The sequence below is a fragment of the Lygodium microphyllum genome, chromosome 19 (genome assembly GCF_053477565.2).
Source record: "Lygodium microphyllum isolate KBCC chromosome 19, Lygodium_microphyllum_v1.1.10, whole genome shotgun sequence".
Classification (NCBI taxonomy): Eukaryota; Viridiplantae; Streptophyta; class Polypodiopsida; order Schizaeales; family Lygodiaceae; genus Lygodium; species Lygodium microphyllum.
Window position 1 is genome coordinate 67,436,159 of NC_141153.1, and position 25,587 is coordinate 67,461,745.

At 46.5% G+C, this 25,587-nt stretch overlaps 1 protein-coding gene across 7 annotated transcripts in view; it reads right to left on the bottom strand.

The window, feature by feature from the left end:
• Positions 1-25,587, bottom strand: part of LOC148019979 (phosphoglycerate mutase-like protein 1) — a 95,543-nt gene that overhangs the window by 36,340 nt on the left and 33,616 nt on the right. For 5 of the 7 annotated variants that reach the window (XM_087700209.1, XM_087700213.1, XM_087700207.1 and 2 more), the window contains one exon: positions 4,651-4,758. The exons of the other annotated variants lie outside the window; for them this stretch is intronic. In XM_087700209.1, the coding sequence (XP_087556335.1) occupies positions 4,651-4,758 (108 nt within the window). The remainder of the gene's footprint in view (positions 1-4,650; positions 4,759-25,587) is intronic. 7 annotated transcript variants of the gene reach the window in all.

Here is a 25,587-nt window from a genome sequence, read left to right on the forward strand (position 1 = left end):
GGCTGCCCCATCTGAACACCCGCTCACACTCCCTCTCTGGCACAAGAGAGTCGTGAGGGATGACCTCATCACCACCACTAGAAAGCAGCCGAGGAAGGGGCCACCAAGCCCTTCCCGCGATCCGAAGAAGAGGATCCCTTCCGCGCCTTGGACTTCACCTTGGTCGGAGGATCGGAGTCGGAGTCTGATGAAGGAGAGGACTCATCGGTAGAGTCAGCATCCCGCTTCGTCTTCTGCTCCTCCTTCCTGGAAGCCGCTAACTTCTTGCAGTCCTTCCGCAAATGTCCCTTCTTGCCACAGTGGTAACACTGGGTCTTCGACTTCTTCTTCCCGTCACCCCTCTCTGAAGCTACATAAGCCTCACCTCCATAATGTGCCGGAAGCCGCCCCTGTAATCTCAAGGATGTCTCATGCTCAAGAAGCATGGAGGTCATATGTAACTTATCATCAGTGGAAGTGCACGGAGGAGCCATATGGAGAGGATAAGAAGAGAAGTAGAGAAGAGATGGAATTGAGAGAGGAAACACAGCCAAAACACAAGCACAGACTACAGAAAAAGAGAGTTCACATGCAATAGAACCCAAAATCTGATCAATAGAAGACAAAATCTGCTGCAGAAAGTCAAAAAATCAGTCAAAAACTGCCAAAAACAGAGAAAACGGCCTGAAGTAACAGTCACTCAGCCACGAGAGATGCTGAATCAGCAAAATGCAGGCTGTAAACTGGAGAAAAACAGGTAGAAAACTGTCGCCAGCAGTTGCAGATGAAAAACGCAGGCTGAAAACAGCCCCAAAACAGGTCGCCTGGCTGCAACAGCAGTCGTCTGATCAGCAGGGGTACAAAACAGTCCTGAAATCAGCAATAAAACACAGCAGAAACACAAATCCTGAAAAACTGATACCATGTCAGAAGTGGAGCAGCGGTGGAAGCATAAACATGTGCTGAAATAAACTGCTGAAACACAAGACAAAAAGAGAAAAGAAAGAACACGATACAGATGAGAACTCAGATGTATGCACGGGAAATGGAATCCATATATCTGAACACGAGACAGTCGCATACAAAAGTGAGTCACTGGCTGCGTGGGCACTGGCACTAGCTCTGGCTCCTCTCTCCACAGAGTCTGCAGATGGTGAAGATGATGATGACTGAGGAGGAGCCACTGAGTATAAATAGGCTGAAAAAGTGGGGAGCAATAATGCTGGTCGGACAGCATTAATGCTGGCCGACTGGTGCATAAAAATGCCCCAATGACATAAAATGCCATACCAGAAAAATACCTAAAATACCTAATAAAAATACCCAGCCCAGATCAAGCTCAGACTCACACATGAGCTGACAAATACTCTGCTAACAACTCCAGCACAACCACATATGAAGATTCTATTTCCTTTTCTTCGATTTTGGGGCTGTAGTCACAATTGGATCACTTGGAATGCTTCTGTTGCTTTATTCTGCTTCTAATGTGTAGAGACATCTTGCAAGTCTAAAGGATCTCCTACATTGGCAACTTGATCTTATTCAACAAACTGATCTTCTTTCTAGGAAGGACTTCGTTCCTTGACATACAACAATTTTTGTAGCTTCTTTGCCGTGATTTTTGTACACTTTTAATCATGTGACTTTTGTACTCTTTCAGTCATGTTAACTTTATACTTCTTTAGTCAATGGAGATAATATAATTACTCAATACAAAAATACAAAAAAAGTAAAATATTCCACCAATGATCAATTATTTCCAAGCAAGCAAAGTTGGTGTGCCCATTTATAAGGATATCTAGAACCAAGAGTCATGATGCACCTCCTACTTAGATGTTGTACCATACACCATACTTTGACCTTGCCTAGCTAGTAAAATATTCCACCAATGATCCATTATTTCCAAGCAGGCAAAGTTGGTGTGCCCATTTATAAGGATATCTAGAACCAAGAGTCATGATGCACCTCCTACTTAGATGTTGCACCATACACCATACTTTGGCCTTGCCTAGCTAGTATTTATATTAGTTGTGCATAGATTCCTTGCAATATATGGTGATGCCTTCACACCTAGTGACACCTAGTGGTCAATGCTACAAGCATCCATCCATGATATCCTAGGATGTAACAACAAGGGACAATAATTTACCTACAATATCGGCTATACATTTCAATCTTGCAATTTGCTTTTTTTTTTCGCCTTTTCTTCTTCAACTATGCTTCATTCCTTATCATTCATCTCTCTACCTTCATCCTCCTTTTCTACACTCCACCTAGTTGCATTATCCTCCATTTGTAGCTGGTTTTCTCTGCTTCCAACATGCTGTAGTCATGATGAAGGCCACATTTTGGAGTCAGACATGCATCACAAGCAACTATGGAGATAGCGGTGGCTCAAAGCGGTAGAAATGCAATTATTGTCACATCATAGGGAGGGGGAGCATTACAAGAGTGCAGAATCATCTTGCTCATGTAACTGATGGGGAAATAGATTATTCCCTTGATGTGTTGAATGCTGTTTTTGCTAGTCTGGAGCAATGGAGACGCCATCGCCTTGTGATCAATGGGAGAAAAAAGAAGAAACTCAGCAACAAAGTTCATGATGTCATGTGATCACAAGTTCAGTGGATGAAAGGAACGGGAAAGATCGTGTACACAAGGATTTACATTGTAAGCCCATGGGACATTATTTGCCCTATTGCATAGGGAGATAAGCCCAAGAAAAGACATGACTGGGAGTTTTGACAAGTGCCCTGCATGCCTACAAGATACAGAGTCCTAGTTAAGTGCTAACCTTAGAACCTACTTGGAGATTTGAGTAGGCCCTACTTCAAGGAGTTAAGGACCAATTTACACAAGTGGGAGAGCTTTTTGTGGAGGATGCAGTCATGGGATTAGGGGACAGCAGGCTGCACTTTTTGCACCTGATTTCAGCCTGGATTAAGAGGACAGCAAACGAGAAAGATAACTCTCTAGGATGCTTGCTATGGCATGGAAGAAACAAGGGAGATAGTGCATACTTGAAGCAAGAGAGGAAGGGGGAAGTCCTAGAGTTCTTTTGGAACTGTAGCTTGAGATGTCATCATACAGCCAAGATCTAGAGAAGGGTTAGGAATCATGCACGTAGATAGGTAGAAAAAAACCTTGGCTGCGCTCGTTTTCGAGGGTCTTCATCCAAGTGAGGAGCCTTTGAAGAAACTTCCAATAGGGAGGCTTTAGTCTATCACTCCTACATATGGAAGACCATGGCAGCCCAACATTCGCTGAAACTTTCAAGATGGGGTGGTTCTTCTTTTTTCTTTGGTTGCAGCAGCGAAGGGTGCTATCCATATGCCACATGTCCAACAGCACACCATTGAGGGAGCTATGTACCAAAAGTATCAAGAGCAATAGATGCAAGTTGCAACTGTTGGAGGAGGACCCCCTCTTGACTATCCGAGGGGAGTACCACTCATGAATGCAATCACGGCTTGCTATCAATTTTTTAGTGGGAGACCCTTGGCCCTAGTATGACACTCCTTGTTTACATGGCCTAAGCACCGGCAGTGTGTGCTAAACCTACTCTTTCTAGGGAGTTGCTGCAAGATGGGCTTAGTTTCTTTGGTTTCTTTGGTTTCGTATGAGAAAGGGATGTCACCTTCCCATTTTGAGAGTTCTTCCCACTCCTAGATTTCCCCTTCGAAGAAAGGGATACCAAAGCCCCCTCTAAAAATGAGAATGGAAAAGAGGTCTTTTTGTGGACTTCCCATCCAATCTCGTGTGATGCAAGAATTTACATTCAAGCTCCTAGAAGGTTGGCAATTGACGTGCTGAAATGACTTGCTGCATGAAGCGGAATTATTTAAAAGGGAGCTTGTCTAAATATAATGCAAGCTAATCATCATTTGACCCCAGGGAGCCTATGTTAGCAAAATCGATAAGTACCCACCTATACTCACACAAACTTGACTTTCAAATGGTCCCTTTCCTTAATACTCCTCCAGCTCATGATCAAGATTGATTCATTGGAAGCAATCTCACTACATAGCAGTCAATGAGATAAATCCAATGATCAAATACAAGGGGAAAGTGTTGTAACTTCCTAGGTTTTAGGACATGTTAGCACCTCGTGACCACTTGTGACCGAATGGTCACTAATGGTCAATGACCAATGCTCCGGCCACTCATCCATGATGTCCAAGGATATAACAAAAGGTCAGCATAGTATTAGGGAAGACACTAACACAGGGGTAAGGTTGTCAAGCAACAAAGTGGTCATGAATGTTGCAATGATTACACATGCACTGCCTTCTGGAATGCCAGGAAAACTAGACGTCTATAGTGCTACCAACACAAAGAAGGGGAAACAAGTGTTACCTACGGATTTGAAAACATGAGAAAAACGTATGAAAGGTTGTGCATTATTTCCTATCTCCTTCCATGATTCCAATGCTTTAATGCTAGAGTTAATACTGCCGGTGAAAATGAGAAATAATTTAAAAAGCAGCATTTGTAAGTTTGTATCAAAAACACTATCTAGAATAAAAAAGCTGATACAACTAGGTGTTACACATCATTAAACATCTGCTTCATTATCAAATAATACATTCGTAGAGTATCAGGATTGAGCTTCAGGCTTCAAATGTTTACCACGAAGAAGTTTCCTACTATCCAACCCAATATTGATCATACCTGCTTCCATCCAAGAGGGGTGAGTGTAGCATCGACATAGTTGTAAGACATATATGCTAAGTGGTCAACTTCTCCAGCAACATTGTGAAATCCTTGTGCATGCCTAACCTAGTAATAAAATTAAATTTCAACAGTCATACAAATTGCAGAAGGCACACACAAACATGGAAAAGATTAAAGAACATGCATCACCCTGCCTTCTCCCAACATAAGTCAACAAAACAAAAGAATGAAAAAGTTGTAAGTAGAAACCAGAGAGTAACACAAACGCAACCAGGCCCACAGTTTCTATTGCACGTCACTAATTGTCCAGCTCTCAAGTCACACTTGAGCTTACTTCTTAAGTCCAAGGCTCACTTTTCACAAGTGCTACAAGTGAAGCAGCATGCTCCAAAGACTTCTTCTCAAGGTGCAGACCATAACTGAATCTTGGAGGTGAGTATCTCTCTCATGTGGGGCAGCATGGTGCAAAGACTTCTTTTTTTTTTGCAAATAAAGTGTGGCTAATTATATTACTTCAGAAAAAACCAGAATACAAGGAAGTGCCCATGCTCGACAAACTAGCTAGAGCTGAAACAGAGTCATGGATATATCAAATATACAAACCTCTCAAGGCAATCTAGGGGGGACGGGGGCAAGAAGCCATGGAGGGGGGATATATCGCCATCTGGGGCTGCCTGCCTGCATCACAAAAAACAGGTCCTGGCCGCCCCACGTGCGCATGAAATGAAAACGGAGCTCCTGCCCAGCTTGAGACTCGCCCTGCACCTAGTCCCATCGGCCGCAGAGGGAGTGGATGATGGAGGTCCAGAGCTCTGCTAACGTCGCCTGTGCTGAAAGTCTCTCCCCGCCAAAAACCTCCTCACACTGCGCCTTCCAGATATGCCATCCATTAAGACTCCCTATGATCTCCCAAACCTCAAAGCGGTCTGCTGTGGGCTCCAGTACCTGGCGGATGGGTAGAGCCTCCAAACCAACCACTGCACACAACCCTACCTCAATAATGAATATTGTGTCCTGCATCCCAGCCTCGTACAGAAGGTGACGGCCCTTGCTAACTGCCTGCCAACAGAAAGCTCCCCATGAGATATATCCAAGGTTGGGTGTTGTACGACAAAGGATGCGGCATGCTCCTCTCCACACGAGCTGCGCTGCCACACGACCAAAGGCAGTGCTTTGGGGACTCCAGAGGCTACAGTGTGCAGTGTTTACAACCTCCCTCCCACATCTGGGCTAACCAGCTCCCCACCGCCAGGCCTCCATGTGCCACCGACCATAGGAAGTACGATACCCTCCTTGGCCTCCAACTATCCCATAGGCGGCGTCAGAAGGTCCATCGAAAAGCCTCCGTGATGCTGTGCTTTGCCCAATGCCTGCTGCACGACAGCGCCTAATCTATGTCTTGCATCAGTATGTGTCTACCAATCCTGGTTATGTACTCCAAGAACCTCGATGGCTTCTTGGCGACCGCAATAGCCGGCCATAGCCACTCTCCCAGATCCCACTCCAACTTGCCAAGTGGCCTGCCCTCCCACATCCAGAGGCGCCACTCCCTAAGCTCTTCCCAAAAGACATAAGGGTCCAACCGCCATGTCTTCCCCTGAAGACCAACCACCTAAATCCTCCTTCATGAAAGGACAACTATCCCCTCATTGTGCTACCCTCTGTCAAGGGCCAAATGCCCCCCCTCTTGCACAGTGAAGAAGGTCCCATGTGGGGCGCCTCCCACTCTAACCCCCCACCTATAGGGGTATACCTGCTGGTGAAAACTTGGCGGCCCATACCTCCCCGAGCTCTACCGGCTCTTGTCTCGGGGGAGCAAGCCACTCTTGAGGTATTGTTGCGTCAATCTCTCTTCTCCTCAACTCAACTCCTCTCTGACAACATGATGCTCACTGCAACACCTCTTCGTCCACCCTCATGTACACCTCCTGCCATGTCCTAATGGTGCGAGTTGGGCCTGTCTCCCAACCAGCCCACTGGATGTGGGGGCGCTCCAGTAGGTCAGCTTCCTCCGAATAGAATCAAGGACTAGAAGAAATTGTTGGGCGGGAGTGATGTCGAGTCCCACCTGGAACCCTAGGTAACGGACGGTCTGCCCTCTACTCACCCATCTAAATCCCAAGTGGACGCCCCACTCTGTTCCTATGTAACGGACGGTCTGCCCTCTACTCACCCATCTAAATCGCAAGTGGACGTCCCACTCTGCGCTAGAGTCCAGTTCTGTAAGGAAACCAACCGACTTTCGCCAATTGACTTTCGCTCCTGCTGCAGTACAGAACACCTTGAGGGCCAGTCTCACTCTCTCCAGCATCAACTCATCGTCCTCTACGTAAAGTGTTGTATCATCTGCATACTTTGAGTCTAACAGTTCCATCTCCTCTCTCACTGGAAGTCAGAGGCTGCATAGCCCGCTCACGTGACCTGAGGAAGTGCGACATTACCTCTACAAAGAGTAAGAACAGGTACAAGGCCAAGGAGCAGCCCTGCCGGACTGATCTCTCCAGCCAAAACTCCTCCCCTCGCCTGCTACCTATGAAAACCTTGTTGGTGGCTGATCTGTACAGTGCAGAGACCCCACGGATCCATGCCTAGGGGAAGCCCATCTTCACCATAGTGCCCTCTAAGAAGTCCCAGTCCACCCTGTCATAGGCTTTCTCAAAATCCAGGAGTAGTATAGCCAATCCCTGACCACTGTGCTAGGCCCACTCCGTCACCTCAAAGAAGGTGAAGACATTGTCTAGGATACTCCTATCCTCAACAAAGCATGTCTGTGCGTCATGAATGATATCTAGAAGCACAGGGCAGAGTCGCTTACCAATCATCTTTGCCAGTGCCTTATAGGCCACTGACAACAAGGTGATCAATCTCCATTGGTATAGCTCTAACTGGTTTCCCCCTTTGGGGAGGACACTCATAAGACTTGCCGAAAGACTCCCTGGCATCCATCCCGAAGTGAAAATCTCCTAGAAGGCCTATAGTAAGGGGTCCTTCACCACCTCCCAGTAGGTAGTGAAGAAGGCCTTAGAGAGACCATCCTCTCCTGGGCTTCCTCAAGTTCCTTCTCTGTAAAGGGGACTAGGAGGGAGCGTCCCATCTCATGTGACAAGGGACGAGATGTGATCCCAGACCTGCCATCTCCATCGCTCACCTCTAATTGAGGCTGTCTCCTGCTAGAAAAGGCATCTGTAGTAGTCGGTGGCGATCTCCATCACCTCGTCTGGGCTAGAACGAGTCCTCCCATACTGATCCCAAAGCCTACATATTTGCTCTCTTGAGGTGCGAGGCTGGTGCCGCACGCACCTACTGTGCATGGAGGATAGGATTCCCTGGTGCCTCCTGTAGTAATCTTTGTGTGGCTGCTAGGTCCCACCGGAGTACTCTCTCCTCCTTCCAGCTTTGTTGCCTGGCCTGTAGAGTTGCTTCCTGGCAGATATTGCTTGAACTCGGCTAGGACCTCTGCAACCTCCTCTACGATCCAGTCCCTGCTGCCCCGCTCCCTAGTCCAAATCTGCTCAATCTGTCTCTTCACCTCCTCCCTCCTATGGATCGAGTGGGGGATCAAGTGTCAAGAGAACCGAGTGGTGATCGAACAAAGTGGTGCCCACCAACTGCCCTACTTGGCCTCCGCGAGAGCATCCCTACCCTCCCACATAGAACCAGTCTAGCCCCTCCAACAAGACTCCGCCTAGCCGCCTGTATCACCAAGAAAAGTCCAACGACCTCTCCCTCCTATGGAAAGCTGGGTCTCTCCAAGCATCGCGTGCTCCTACTACCAGAAGAAAGACCTCCCATGCCTCCTGCTCCTCCCCCGCCATGCCCTGGTAGTTTCCGCCACTGCCTTGCTGGTCCTCCAAGGTCTCCAGGTTGTTGAAGTCTCCTCCAACAATCCAGGAGTCCACCTTTGGGAGTCCTGTTGCAATCTCCACCTAGAAACTACTACGTGCCCTAACCTCAATAGGGGCATAGACATTGAGGACTCCAAGGCACGAGTCCCCAATATCCAATCTAATCCATAGAACCCTCCCTGCCACAATCGTTCCGTGGTCTCGTACACAGGTGGTGAGGCTCGAGCCAATCAAGGTGTATACGCCTCTAATCCTGCCATATGCACTGATGGCGTGCTCCCAGTAGGTGTGTGAATTGCCCGAGAGTACCTTCCCTACCCGCTGGGCCTGGGCAGAAGTGAGCTTGTGCTCTTGTAGAAGTAAGATGTCAATCTGTCCGACAAGAGTAGACTACAGCTTCTGCCGAACAATCAACTTTCTGGAACCACGTGCTCCACTATAGTGGAGGCTATTCACATTCCAGGATGCAAGATGTAAACTCATGGGGAAACCTGTGACTAACCAAACAAACATCTGTTTGGTATGGAAGCTGCTGATGAAGAAGAGGAGCTATGAGGCATGCAGATACGCTTCACTGCCGACCTAAACGGTGAACTCCATTCTCCCATGGTAGCCCTCCTGCAAACCATGGGAGTAATGGATACGCCTTGTGGTACCACCAAGGCATCTATCAGCCAAGCTGAGAGGCGAGACTCTGTACACTGGTAGAAGCGGGCCGCTAGAAACAGAGGCCACTCAATCACATCCATCGGCGCTCTCTACTGCGGAGGGGCTAGAAAGATAATGCTCACATGTAGGACCTGGGCCCCAGCCACAAGTTAATGTCCATCATGCAACTTGGCCACTGCTAGGAGAAAAGTACCAGTCCACCTTCTCCCATCCACTGGGAGATGTGGTCTGCCACCTGGCTCTTCACCTCCTCTATCTGTGTCGTCGTCCAGTCTCCTGTGTGAGAGGTCTGAAAGAAGGCGTAGTTTGGTCTATCCGATGGTGCTAGTAAATGGACCTTGCCGCTCCTTGACTTACGCACCACGAAGATTCCCACCTCCAAGCATAGTGGAAACTTCCCACGCTCCGCAACTCTAAAGTAAGACCACTGCCCACTGCAAAAAAACTCATGTGGTAGCAACTGCACCTATCTCGGGAAAGTGTGACGGGCGACATGGATGGATGAGCTCGTGGTTGTGTGGGGGGAGAAAGGGGGGCTCGATTGCCGGTGAGTGAAGGATGTCGACGTATGGGGCTCCTCCCCTCCTGTGGGGTGGGGTGGGGGGAGGGGGGATGGATGGAGGGGAGGTCACCTGTACTGGGTGGGGATTAGGGGGGATGGTCGGCAAGGGTGATGGTGGAAAAGAGGAGAAACGAGGGGTGGTGGGCTGGTCGGGGGCACCCGGCGGATGTGTGTGTGGGGGAGGGGGGCGGTAGCTCTAGAGGGGAGAGGCTGTGGATAGGGTCGGGGGGGAGACCATGGCGAGGGAGGGAGGTAGCTTGTGACGCCTCCGTGGGGGGTGGATGCGTAGACCTGTGATCCTGCCGAGTGGGGCGAGGAGGGGGGGCCCGCGTGGTGTTCTGCCAGGGGGGGACCCTCGCTCTCTTGCTCCCTTCTACCATAGCTGTCTCTGAGGGGGTAGCTGCAGCCCCCCTGCCGATCTCCCCCTCTGTCATCTCTGGACCCGTGTAAAGCCATCTGCATCCACCTGTGGGCCTCTCGACAAAGCCATCTTGGCTCCAAATCGCGTACAGTCTACTGCCTGATGCCCAAACTCATGGCAACACAGGCACTGCCGTGGCTACCCGATCACAATGACTTGCTGCCTAAAGGAGTGTCCACCTATCTCAATCTCCACAAACTGTGGTATATTCTTTGTCTCTTTTACTGCCGCCTGTACCTTTGGGACTCCTGCTGCTGTCACTGTGTCCGCGAAGGAAGCGGGAAGGACACTGTCGAAGAGCCGTCCGAAGTCCTCCACTAGCTAGCGATACTCTACTGCCAATCCAAGGAAGAAGAGTAGAGTGACCAAATGTCTAAGGAACCTATTGTGGAGCACAAATGCCTCCACTGTGAAGCCACTATACCAAGAAACCATGTAGATAGCCCCCTTCATGGAAGCATAGGGTGAACTGGTCACTAGCTCACGAGCTGCATCTACCTAGGCGAGTCCTACCATGAAGATTCCTTGCCCCATGAGAACCGCCTCCACGATCTCCGCAATGTAGAGTGAAGCCAATCCCGAAGCTGAGCCCTCGATGGGGAGTGTCCTACGACCTGATCGAAGATTGTTGTTTCTTTTAGCTCTAGCTCTGTGGCACGACTGCTAAGAGTTGTTCCTCTCAGAGAGGATGACGCGCAAGATGTTTGACTGGGGGGGCACTCGCAGAATGTGTCGGCGTCTGACCAAAGGTTTCCATTGCGCGTCCCTACTAAGATACATGTCGATCACACTACTGGACTAGAGGGGATTGGGGTTGGGGGGGGGGGGGGGGGGAGAGGCGGGGGTTGCTCCAAATGGAGGGAGCAACCGAGGGGATGGACGGGCATTCTGTTCTGTTTTCTGATGATGATGGAGGCACTGGGCACCACTAGAGATGTTTCCAAACTGAAGTTGCGCGGGTGAGGGGCATGGAGCTGTTGGTTGAATGGAATGGGGGACAACGCGCGGGGGGGGGGGGGGGGGGGGGGGGGGATACAGCGCATCGCGGGAGGGGACAAGCGAGTGAAGCGGGTGGGTCGTGGGGGGGGCGCTGTGGTAAGTCGATGGGAGAGACGGGGGGTAGCGGGGGGCGCAGTGGCAAGATAGCGATGACGGGCGACGAAGCTTCCTGGTTTGTCTATCTCCCCACGGGATTAGGTTATTTTGGTGCAAAGACTTCTACTTACAAGCTGCATATGATTGAAGTAAATCTCGGAGGCAAGTTTCTCTCTCATGTGTTTGACCAATATTTTGCATCATATGCCATTCAAATGGAGTTTACTAAAAGAGAAAACTGCAATAGAGCAAAACAACAGAACCAAGTCAATCATAATTGGGCTAATGTGAAGGCAAGATGATCACCTTGATCATCATATATGCAGATGAATAGATAATATAGCATCACTTTGAGGTTTGAACATGGACCCCAAACAAGGGGCAACCAAGACGCAAATTCAAGTTTGTAAGCTGAATATCCTGTATTTCTTCCTTAGAGATGTTCACATACCACAGAGGAATTTTATCTCAGAGCAAAGCTACACAACAAAGCTACTTTTAGTCTTCGCAATGGCTCAAAGAAAGTTCAATCTTACATCCCATCAATCTCAAGTCCAAATTGTCCCAAAATACCAATGTTGAGCTAAAATATGCATTCATTGCTGATTAGCCTCTTAAACAGCCCCAAAGCACACTAAAAATGCTCTTTTAGAGTAAAACCCTAAAATAGGGAGCGGTTCGAGAGAGTTCAGTGGAAACCCTAAAATGGGAGCGGTTCAAGAAAGTTTAATGGCAACCCTAATTTTTGGGGCGCCCTTCCACATCTATAAATAGACAGGCTGCCCCCATTCAGCAATCATCCTTGTTTGCCGGTTACACCAGCCCACACACCCTCTGCTGCTATTGGTGCCCAGTTTCCAGCCTGCAGCCCACCTGCATCTGCTGTCCAGCCATCATCGACTGCAACCACATCATCTTCAGCCTGTCCATTGCTGTAGACGACAACTCTCAGCTGCTGGCGACTGCTCCAAACTGTCCCAGATTGTTGTTCAGACTGTTGTGCATCATCTTCATGGTCAGCCAGCCTGCATTTGCAGCATTGCAGGCCCTGACACTCTCAGACACTGTTTCAGCCCGCCGTTTACAGCAGACTGTGCACAGTTTCCAGCCCCCGATCGGTGGTACACCGATGCGTTTACCAGTTTCCAGCCTCCAAACTGCTGCATTTTGGTGACCAGCCTGCTGCCATTCACTATCCAGCACTCCTACACTCCAACTGGTGGTCACAGACTTGGGATCCGTCTTCGGTGGACGTCACACTCCGACATTGCTCTGCCCTTGAGCACACTATACACTCTTACATTCATTTACAGCATTCATTCACTTCAAAGTTGTATTCTCTATCTCCCTTCTTCTGTTTGTATTTGAGTTTTTGTGTTTGAGTTTTGAGTTTTGCGTTTAGGGTTTGAGTTTTGCCCTTTGTGTCTGTGTCTGTGTCTTTGTGTTTCTGTCGTGGTCATACACTTTGTGTGTCCTCAATGCAAACCCTAGCATTCTTCTTAACATGGTATCAGAGCCGGTGCTCTTGTAAAGAGTATCCTACAGATATTGTTGAGAGCTAGTCTTTGTGCAAGGCACACAATACGACTCGTAACAGAATCACAATGTCCCAGACTCCTTCTTCTCCAGTTCCTATGATGTCTTATCAAGCTTCTCCATCATTGGAGGCCCTGAGACGGCATTATGGACTCGGTGAGGAGAACGACGCTCCACCTTCACCAGATTTCACTAACATGACAGAGGAGGACTTTGAGGAGTACTATCACAACAAGTACGTTGATATTTACACCCCTCCTACCAGTTTTGCTACCACATTCGGACCGGTTGGTGAGGCTGGCCACCTCTCCGAACATGGAAGACATACGGCATTCGGAACATCTGGCGATCCATCTTCATCATCTCCGCCAGGTCCAATGTCAGGTTTGTACAATTCTTTTGTGTTGCATGAATCAAAACCCTCGCATGTTTCTTCTTTTGAGGTACACGATCCATATGGCTTTGCGTATGTGAACTTCAATAGAGAGGGCTCACAAAGCAAACGAAATTCAGGTACATCTACAGCTTCTGTTTCATTTGAGCATACTACACACACATCTCACTTCCCTCCCATCCCACCCTCTCTATATCACACCTTGATCATTTCTCATCATCTTTCCAAAATCTTGGATTATACTCCACATCTGCATCACACACCCTAGGGGTTGGATCTACCATCTCCGCTCATAGCACCTTTTCCTTCTCCACCCCATTCTCTACCTCTTTGCACCATGGTACTTCGTTAGGGGGAAGGCCACCCTTTAACACAGTGCCTCTCACCTTTCAACAAATGAGCACCCCCCTCAATCCTGGGTCGACTGTGATGGGCATCCCCCTCACTATCCCCACCTTCCCATCTCCCATGACCACTCATACACACGGGTTTCCATCCTCAGCTTATGGTGCATCTTCACACTCTCCTTGGGTTACACCTACGCAGGGATTCCCATCTTCTGCTCCCCGTGTTCCCATCCCACCTCCTTGGGTTCCTCATGTGGCTACCATGCCCATGCCTAGTCAGCCCATCCCTACCTATGGATCTACCTTGCACACTAACCCCCATGCCTGGTGGGCACTCTGGGGCCCTTTTCCAAGTGTACTCCACTCCCCCATCCTACCCCCACTACACTTTCTCACACTATCCATCTCCGAGCACTACCACTCCTATTGCAACAGCCAAGAATGCCTTCACGGATAAGACACGTTTTAACGGGTCAAATTTCACTACTTGGTCGAATTTCATGCAACAAGTGCTTAAGTCTCAAGGTCTTTGGAACCTCGTCATTGGTCTAGAGCCTATGCCGGACCCTTGACTAGCTCACCCTGACTACATCCGTCAATGGAGAGTCTGCAATGCTACAGCCAATGTTGAGCTGATGCAAGGATTGCTTCCTGAGTTTCACTCTCAGTTGCAGCACTTCCCGCTCGCATCAGAGTGTTGGAGTCACCTTCTCGACCGTATGCGGCTCGTGATCATACTCAACGCATCAATCTCGACTTTGAGCTTCAAGAGTTCTCTCTTAAGGAAGGGGATGATCTGAAAGTCAAGCTGGCTGACTATAGGCGGTTACTTGCTGAGTTCGCCACTACTGGCTCTCCAAAGTTAGATGACGATCAGATTACATTCTTCTTGAATAAGTTGCCCACAAAATACTTCAATTTCATTCAACACATCATCTTCCAACCTCGATTGCCAACCTTCTATGAGTTTGAGTGTCAATTCTTGTGTTATGCAAGGCTGCATGATGAAGTCCACAAGAAATCCTCATCACAGCCTTATTCAGAGCAGCGGGGGTTGGTTGCTTCTACTTCGGGAGGAAAAACTGCCAGTGGCAAGAACTCGCTAGATGCAAAGGCAAGCCAATCAAAGGGTGAATCCTCTTCCTCCGATGGAACCAAATAATCAAGACCTATTTGGCAGCAACTCCCTAAGAAAAACCGGTTTTGCACACACTGCCAGAGAGCAGGCCATGTGGACGAGGAGTGTCGCTCCAAGGCCCAAGGTCTTTCACCTAAAAAGCCTCAGCAGATTGCTACGACTTCACAGTCCAGTGGGGCTACGCCTTCCACTGCTGCCCCATCTGCTCCTCCACACCCCACAGCAATCAACTGCTGGACATGTGGCACCCGGACAGCCTCACCGGCCATCCTTCTCTACTCCTGAAGGATTGGTTGATTGGTCTGCAAGTTCCGATCCTCGTGCACTTCATGCATCTATCTCACCTTCCTCCCCACCTCGTCAGGCGTTCCCTTGGTAAAGCCTTGCTACTGGACGTACGCGATGGTGGCCACCTTCTTAGACTAGTATGTCTCTAGGTTCTTTCAGAATACCCTAGGTCAGTCTAGCATTCATTTTTCGCACTCTTAGAGTCGGGCCCATAGGATTTTTATCTCTATATTTTAAGTCTTCCGCTGCATTTACTCACACACACATACACATTTGCATCTTTGCACTTGTTCGTTCAGTTAGCTTTTCATTTTTGTTTTGTTTTGTTTTGGGAGCATCTTACTACTGACCTCTGTAATTGCAAACTTTGATCTCCTTTGCAAGTTTTGTTTTCAATATAGGGCTAACATGCAGGTTTGCCCAGTCCTACCTGGGCTGGAGACTTGGGATATGCGTCGTTCCTTCATGGTTTCATCATCCTTGGAGTTTTGCTCTTCTACCAGCATGGAGGCTTCCCCTCCTGAGGCGGATCGTGCAACATCTCTCTTGATGCTATCATGATAGTGATTTCTACCTAGCTCTTCCAGCTGGGATGCTTCCTCCTCCTCTTCATTCCTTATGGTTCTCGGCACCACACGAAGACCGACATCAGACTCCTCTTTCTTCTTCGGCGTCTACATCCAGGTTGAGAGGGGGTTCCTACCCTTCTTGGTATTCTACAGGCTTCAGCACTTTGTCTTCGACATCGGCTTCTCCCCCCTGTTGTACCTTACCCTTTGCATTGCATGATTTCATCATCTTTGTACTAGGGCGCTTGGGCAAGTGAACAATTTTTCCATGAGGGACATTGTCCAAGTGGCACCTGCTGCGTGAGCATTCTTCAACATATAGCATACTTTGCATCTCATTGTACAGAGCACCACTTGAGCCGATCCTAAGTTGTTTCCACCGGTGGCTGTTGTTACCACACCACCATCCTTCTTCATCACATGGATACCTCATCACCTACTTTTTCTCGTTCATCGACACCCTGAGTAGATGGGTTAGCTTGTACTGTTTTGTGATGTGTTGGGTGTACCCTCCCTACTCCCGTCTTCTAGGTCACTATCCCTCAATCGGCCACATCCCATAAAATTTACCACACTTATTCAAAAGGAAAAAAAAAAACACACAAAAGTTTCATTTAGTTCCATCCACCTTTGTAAGGCTTGGTAGGCCATTGGACAGCTGGCGTGCACCGTTTGTCCGATGCCATGTCCTCTCTGAGGTGACCACTTGGATTCCCTTGGTAAGATAACCATCGCCTCTGTAGTCTTGGTAGGCCACTGGGCAGCCAACGTGCACCCTTTGTCCGATACCTTGGCTGATTTGGGGTGGGACGCCTTGGGGTACATCAATACCACAATGGCTCGCCTAACCTTTCGGCTCAGTATTGGGCCTGAGAGGGAGTGTTCAGCTAAAATATGCATTACTTGCTAATTAGTCTCTTAAACAGCCCCAAAACATACTAAAAATGCTCTTTTAGAGTAAAATCCTAAAACGGGGAGCGGTTCGAGAGAGCTCAATGGAAACCCTAAAACGGGAAGTAGTTCGAGAAAGTTTAGTGGAAACCCTAATTTTTGGGGCGCCCTTCCACATCTATAAATAGACAGTTTGCCCCCATTCAACAATCATCCTTGTTTGCAAGTTACACCAGCCCACACACCCTTTGCTGGCGTTGGCGCCCAGTTTCCAGCCTATAGCCCACCTCCATCTGCTGTCCAGCCATCATCGACTGCAGCCACATCATCTTCAGCCTGTCCATTGCTGTAGGCAACAGCTCTCAGCTGCTGGCGACTGCTCCAAACTGTCCCTAGACTGCTATTCAGTCTGCTCTCCATCATCTCCAGGGTTAGCTAGCCTGCATTTTCAGCATTGCAGGCCCTGACACTCTCAGACACTGTTTCAGCTTGCTGTTTACAGCAGACTCTGCACAGTTTCCAGCCCCCGATCGGAGGTACACTACTGCGTTTACCAGTTTCCAACCTCTAGACTGCTGCGTTTTGGTGACCAGCCTGCTGCCATTCACTATTCAGCATTCCTACACTCCGACTGGTGGTCACAGACTTGGGATCGGTCTTCGATGGACGTCACACTCCGACATTGCTTTGCCCTTGAGCACACTGTACACTCTTACATTCATTTACATCATTGATTCACTTCAGAGTTGTGTTCTCTTTCTCCCTTCTTCTGTTAGTGTTTGAGTTTTGAGTTTTGCATTTAGGGTTTGAGTTTTGAGTTTTGCATTTAGGGTTTGAGTTTTGCCCTCTATGTCTGTGTCTGTGTCTTTGTGTTTCTATCGTGGTCGTACACTCTGTGTGTCCTCAGTGCAAACCCTAGCAGTCTTCTTAAGAACCAGTTGACAAATGTTTTTTAGTATTGAATGGATCCCGGATCTAACTCATCCATACATCATCGGCACATATCAACACTAATTGTCATCTTAGCTCTTCCATGCACAAAATTCTTTTCTAGGCTATCAGTGAAGGGCACCAGATTTGATGTATGGAGGGTGCACCTTCATAGGATAGACAAATTCAAATTAAAGTGGACAAATGTAAATAGTGACCATCCATCATAGGCTTTCACTTTACCTCCAGTCTGAGTGCTATTTCATGAAACAACAAGAAGCAGCCCATCATTGCTCTTTCTTCTAAGATGTAAGTATAAGACTACATATGCAACCACCCACGACATTGTGGTTGACAGATTGCTAGTAGAGAAGGGCTTCCTCTGTGAGAGTTGTGATGTTTTCTTGATGCAATGACCAAAGCTACTTAGCCATAGCCAAGAACCTAGTGTGTCATGATCCACCACAATATCATGTCACCATGTTCAAGAGCTCAAGCTTTATACTTAATTACAAGTGACCTAGCAGTGGACCTCTTCAAGAAAATTCTTCTATTGCCTTCCATCGTTCGCCATTTAAACTCCTCTAAGGCAATAAAGCACATGTCAAGAGTACGGTCATCTTCTACTTCAAGTGCCATCTTCGAGTGGCAAGTCAAGTGGGGAGAATTAGAGGTTCTATCGACTGGGCCCTCATGAGGGCAAGTGACTTGTGAAGTACACAAAAAATGAACGAAATCTAATCAAAACAAATGCTCATGCTCTAGAACAAAAGGGAACCTCACAATGATGATGGAAAAGAAATAATACTGAGGTGATATAATGTAATACTAGCAGCAGTAGAGAAGGTATCAAGTGCTAAGGAAGCCAGAAATTAAAATGAGGGTGAAGACTCAAAGCAGAAGGCCATACTAGGGTCACATGCAGTTCAGAGACACTTGAGTGGTGCTAGAGGAAGAGTCACATGATGGCACAAATAGTAGCGCCCTCACTCCTATGCATCCCAACTGTGACCAGCCAACCAGCACTCAAGGTAGGATTACAAGACTGTGAGGTAGATAATGAAATATCTGTGTTTTGGCTGGTAAGAGTTGGATCAGTAGTCCCTGCCATCAACCTGGTCTAAAACACAGGCTTTGACCACATAAACAACAGCATGAACAGCAAGAATGACAATTGATGAAGTCTCGATCACTTGTAGCAGCCAGAAATAATGTCATGGCAGCATGAAAGGAGCAGACAGATGCAACTTGGGAGTCCTGAGCAATATGAGATGTCCACAGATGTAGATGAGGTGCCATAGACAATTGTTGCAGTCATAAGCAGCAGTCCCAGTGGTGGGGGGGGTAGGCACCAGAGTGGGGAGGTTATCAATAAAGCAAGCTAGTGCAAGATCAAGAGTGGTTCCCCCCTTAGCCCCCTTTTTTATAGAGTTGGGCTGCTGTACAACCACCCAAGAAGAACGTTTATTGTTCATAATTTCTTTTTTTAATTTAGTCATTAAATTGTCATTACATTTAACATATATATTCTACCTGATTTAGCCCATCTTAATAGCCCCTCTCATCCCCAAGAAGGAACATAAAGGTGGTTATGGTTTTGTGGCCTCTCCATAGGGAGATGGAGTATCAAGATCAGAGATGCATGGGACTATTTTTACTGGAGCAGCACAGGTAGTAGAGTGGTGTGTTTGCTTGTAGACAGCAACATGAGAGCAATATCATAGGCAAGCAAGCAGTAGCATTATTGCAGCACAGGGCTGTGTTTTGGAATGCAGCAGTCTTGCCTTCAGCTACGGCACTCACATGGTGCAGAGATGTCATTGCAGCAACAAGGGTAGCAGAAAGGGCTGGTACAGTGCCATAGGGAGCTGTTGGTGATGGAAGATGATGATGATAATGGTAATCTGGCTACAGAATTTTGGGTTTGTGAGATGAAAGGGGCATTGTCCCTAACTCCCATTTAAAATACTTTTTGAGCCAAATATAATACCAAAACTCATCCTTAATAGTCTATCACAATGGCCAGGATCAAATAGTTTAACATGCTAGAACAATAAGAGGGAGCCAGTACTGTAAATTAGTTGATCTCAATCAAATCAATTGACTTAGCAGCAGACCATGCTATTTTGACCTTCATAATGGCATGTAATCATGTACAAGAGGCTCAATGGTATGTACATAGCTTCCCACATTGTGAATTTGTGAAGGAAACCTCACACACACACACACACATACACGCACACGCACACAAACACATACATATAGTGCACAATGATATGTACATAGCTTCCCACATTGTGAATTTGTGAAGGCGTGCACACACACACACAACGTGTTACAAATGGAAACTCATTGATGGGGCTAGATTCACATATTCCATTGGAAGAGTTCACAAGACATCTGTCTGAAGTAGTATATATTTCAACGGCCCATGCCTTCACACAGTGCCATCCACTATGCTGCCATGTTGTTGTGTCCCACACAATGGTTGGTATAATGATGGCTATAGAGCAACACTCCAGTGCAAGGTGGCACTTGGTGTATGCACACATAAGCAAGCTCGAACACTCTTCAAGTGTTTAGTGTGAAACAAGAAACTGAAATACTTGGCTAGATTGAAGATAGATATTAGAAATATATTCTATATTCTTGGGACATGAGAGCAAAAGAGCACGGAAGAGGACTCATGAAAGTCAATTGTCAATACAAATTAGACCTGACGACTGGCACAAATATGACTGCTCACTTTATAATGTTCCTAGTCAAGACCCCATGCCCCTCACTTAAGTCTCTAGACTAACACATTGCAATTTTTTCATGGAAAAGAGAGTGAGACAGACCATATGGAGGTTAACGAATGGGACAGATCCTCGTCATGATGGTTCAATGTGGTAGAGCACTTTGCACATGCTTGCAATACCCTAGCACCAGTGCTAGCTCATTTTTCCAATAGAACAATTTGTGAGGGATTTCCAGCTAGCTGGTTAGACCATACAATTATACTGCTCATAAACCATGATGGTACCCAGCAGTTACAGGACCCTTTTGATTGGCCACATGCCAACTAAGATATATGAATACACTATGAAGCAAACCTTGAGCAAGTGGATGGAGATACAAACAAATACAAACATCATCACACTAGCTCAAGATTAAGACAAGGTGGTATTTACAGATGTCTAAGGGTGCACGCATCTGCTAGTTATACCACAAGGAGGTTGAGACTAAGAAAAACTTTATTTGTAGATATATTGTGTTTTATGAGATCAAAGGAAAATTTCATTGCCTTTTTTTGAGGGGTTTGGGCCCCTCTGCAAGGTGATGGAGTACGAAGATCTGAGATGCCTAGGACTATTCTTATTAGAGTTTCAGGTATATAGAGAGAAACTTCTACAAAGGCACAACTAGTGAGCTAGCAGGTTCTTACAAATTTTCTCAATGCTCTCTCCACAGCTAGCTCACTAGATGCTACCACTCCAGCAACACCACCCACAAGTCAAAGAGGTCACAATAGACTAGGCAGCCATACTCCATAGAGCATGGTGCCAACCACCCCATCACCATGCTCAGCATCCTTATCTTCAGCAGATTCGAGTCACCATCACTTGCCATCAAAGACCAGTATTAAGCTAAAAAAGATGTGTTACACATTAGAACTTCATTAGCTCATTAAAACAGCCCCAAATCTCAAGCATTACCAAAGTGACTGTGTCCCATAAGGCAAAGCCCTAATTTTGGGAGGATCCACATCTATAAATAGGAGCCTGTAAACACCACTCAATCCATCCCTTTTTGCAGGTCATCACTCTTCTAGTGACTCTCCAGCCATCCACGACTATTGCCACATCACCAGCCCTCTTCCATTAGCCCTTCAGCCCTTATCGACTATTGCGACACTCCCTCCAGCCCTGGGTGCCCTGTTCTCAACTGTCACCCTGTTGTTTGGAATCCATACACAGCTACATCTACAGCATGACTCCCATCACCAGCTGCTGTCCCACTTTCCTCAACTGATCAGCCTGTGTTTATAGCATCTGCAGGCCACCCTGCATCAGATCAGGCCTTCCCGTGCTGTCACCCAACCTCCTGCTTGCTGCCGGTATCAGCTGCCTTCACATCCAGGTTGTTACATTGCTGAGTTTACCAGATTCAGCCTCGAGATTGCTGCATTTTGATTTCCACCCCACTGCCCTTCCACTTTCAGCACCATCTCAGCTCTGACTGGTGGTTAGTAAACCTCACGATCTATCTCCCATAGACATCACTCTCCGACTACTCCCATTGCTCTACCTTTGAAGATCTGTACACCCTCTCATTCAATTACAGCATTCTTTCATTCACTTAAAAGTTCTCTTTCTTCTCTGTTTGTGTTTTGCATTTTTGGGTTTATTGCATTAAGATCAATGTGCTGAATAAGATCCAGCTGCCAATCTAGGAGACCCTTCGACCTAGCAACATGTCTCCAAACACCAAAAGCGGAATAAAAAACAAAAGCATTCCAAGTAGCTCAATTGTGGCAAAAGCCCCCAAATCATAGAAAAGAAAATAGAATCTTCATATGTGGTTGTGCCAAAGTGGTGTATTTGGTTTTGGCAAAGACCCAATCCACGTGCCAACCACAGCTCTCCAAATATCAAACAAAAGGGTCAAGATTTTCCAAGCCTAAGGGCATGAAAGAGATCTATAGGGAGAGGATTCTGCACTGGTGAGACAGCAAAAGCAATTGTCATTGGAGATTCAGCTTCTGAAAGCATTGCAGCAAGGGGAAGCCCCACCAACCATCACGTGCCAAAGGAAGACCCTACATTTATATGAAGTCTTGTTGAGCCAACCCTCCATAACAATCATTTTCCACCAAACCTGAGATTTATGCAAGCCCCAAACAGTATTACCCTTACTAGCCAGCCAATGGTGATCCTTAATCATAAGGTGATAGTAGATACACTTGGTTAGTCATAGTCTTTTCAAGATGGAGTCGTCCCACCAAATCCCAATCCTGCCATGGATGGTCACAATCAAGGGCAAGGAAGGGCTCCCTAGGCTGCAATACCATCAAAATTCCCACAAATCGCAATATCCTTGAGGGATTCGAAAAAGCCTCCTAGCATCGGGAAATAAATCAACCATTGCGACTCGATAGAGTGGCATCAAAAATAAAAGATAAGCCCAAGCATGCCATATGATTAGATTTAGGACAGTCCTCTTGTTTCCGATCCTACAAGAGTAGCTTTGACACAGCCAACAATTCCATCAAAAAAGAATTAGTGACCACAAGAGTTCAAGCATGGCTCTAAGGGATGCAAGAGATCCTAGCATGCAAAGAGTCCTTTTTCCATAGCATAAAACAAATATGTCTAGTAAGATCCTTCAAGGTAGAGGTAGCCCAAGGGCAAAGCAGCCAAAAATAGGTGAGCAAAGGTAGCATGATAAATTGTGCCACTTTAAGGTGCACATGGAAAGGCCAAGCTTGAGATTTCCCATAAATATACTTAGCTTCCAATTTGTGAGAAATCCATTGCAGCAATTGCTTTGGCTGAACATCAACACCCAAGGGGCAACCCAAATACCTTGCAACATTACCATGGGGAATCACCATACCTTGCCATTGTAAGGATTGCAAATCCAATCCAGGACACCTAATGAGGGAGGATCTGGCAACATTAATGTGAAGACCAGGTGAATGTCCAAAAAGATTCCAAACATCCAATGCCTTGTCGGGGTTATCTCGTTTTGCTTTGAGAATCATGAAAGTGTCATCAGCCAATAATTGGCCAACAAAAATGTTGGCCAACACGAAGAGAAAGACCAGCCATCTCCCCACATCCACCAAATGAGAAAACATGGAGAGGACTAGATGGGTTGCCAAGGCAAAGAACAAGGGGGCTCAAAGGACAGCCTTGTTTGACTGAGCACGCAAGAGTGAATGGCTCACACCATTCAACATGACACCCAAAGAGGCTTTTGTGCCAATAGTGTATATCAAACGAGACATGCGCAAACCAAATGCCATAATGTGCATAAGTTTTGCTACTAAAGCCTAATCAAAGTAATCAAAAGACTTTTCAAGATCCAACTGAACCAACATGACTTCTTGCTTATAGTGCTTAGCATACAATGCCCATCTAAACATAAAACACATTATGTAAGATATTCTTTCCCTTGTAAGATAAATCCATACTGATTAGGGTCCATAATGTCGAGGAGATGCTTATGGAGGCGATTAGCCATCACTTTCAAAAAGATGTTACACATAGACCCCATCGAAGAAATTGGTCACTAATGTTTGAACATTGAAGGCAAGGGCACTTTCAAAATCAGCTTCATAACTCATCTTCCATAATGCAAGCATGATTTCAATCTCACAAACCTGTTGGCACTAGGTTTTTCCACTAGTAGCATAAGACTCAAAGAATTCATTAGTCAAACCATCCCATCCCAAACTTTTGTCCTTGGACAAATCCAACAAAACATCCATAACATCTTCCTCACAAATATCATTGTCCAAAGCAACATGAATGTCTCGCAACACATGATCCCCAACCAAGCCATAGAAAGCTGAACAGGCCTGTGTCATCTGATCCATAGAAGGAAGCCAAGAACCAAGAAGGTCTAGAAAGTAATCTCTGCACTTATGCACAATGGACTACGCATCCATAACCATCTAACCTTCTGCATACTAAAGTCTAGCCATATTCTCTTGAGCAAGAGAGGCATGCAATCCCCAAAAGAATTTGTGAGATTAACATGATGCATCTTGCAAATTCTCACTCAAACTTTTCGATTTGGCTTGCTAATATGATCGCAACTCGAACTACTGAATGAGATTCAGCCTTATAGCCAATGGAAGCAGAAACGGATCATCTAGGGAATCTAGTAGTAGAGGGCAGACCAAAGCCAACATTTCTTAAATAGCCTACCAATCTTACCTACAGTAAAAGTCTATCAACCAACTACCCTATATAATCATTAAAAACTGGATGCTTCAAATAATACAAATTGAAACGCAAAAGATTTCGTCCAATAAATTGTACAAAAGGAGCAACAAGGTGTACAAGCATGTCAAACTACAAAGGAAAATTATACAAAAGGAGCAACAAGGAGAACAAGCATGTCAAACTACAAAGGAAAATGAAGACAACCCATATTACTGCAGCACTCACATGTCCAAAGTCTCTAGTAAGAAGGCATCATCTTGTATAACATACATACAATCTAATTGACACCATGTGACACTTTGTTGTGTTGACTATAAAGTAAAGCCTCAGTCAAACAAACGAAGCCAAGCCCAAAAGTCCTGCTTCAAAATAGCCAATTCAAAATTATGCCACGCACGGCTCTCAAGGGCATCCATCACCGAGTGTTCAGATGTAGACTGCAAATGATAAACAGTGAACACACATTAAAATCTCCCATCAACACTCCCGATCTGCCAAGTGACAAACAAGTTTTCCAAGCGGTGCCACAAATCCCATCTAGACGATGGACCATTAGGAGCATAGAGCCGAACCAGCCATAGAACCTAGCCTTCAAATAGAATTTCCACAACCAAAAAGTAGCCATGCACATCATTCTTGATAAGAACTAGCTGAAATTTTATGTGCATGACCATGAGCATGACCATGAGCATGCCTAAATAGTGTTGATAAGAACTAGCTGAAATTTTATGTGCATGACCATGAGCATGCCTAAATAGTGTTGCATTGAGCCCCCTGCATAAAACAAACAGAACCCATGGCAATCCACAATTTTGCCTACTTCACCGTGACTTTTATGCTCAAGAGCACATCATACATCCCATTGATTATTATGGAAGATAAATCACATGTCATGTTGCTTATTGCATGAGCAAATGCCATGCACTAGAAAGCCTCATGTACCATGACAAAGTGTCAAGGCTGATTTGGCCTCCATTGCACTTTTCAGTTAGAATATCGAGAGTGCCCTCATCAAGAAAATCAGCCAATACTACAAATGAATTGAAATCCCTACGCTCCACTTTAGAGCTAGAGGGATCACTCCCCTACTTTGAGGCAGCCCTTGGATATCAACGTCTTTATCACGAGGATCAAAAGCAAACCAAGCAAAGAGTGTCCCTTGAACAATCACCAGAAGCCTTCATAGTAGAAGATTTTTGAGGGGCCAATGAAACCAAGTCATTGGCAGTGTGTACCGAAGAAAGCTTGTCTTTGCATTACACATAGATGCATAAGGGGTTCTTCGAAGTGCTAGGCACAACAAATGCCATGCCC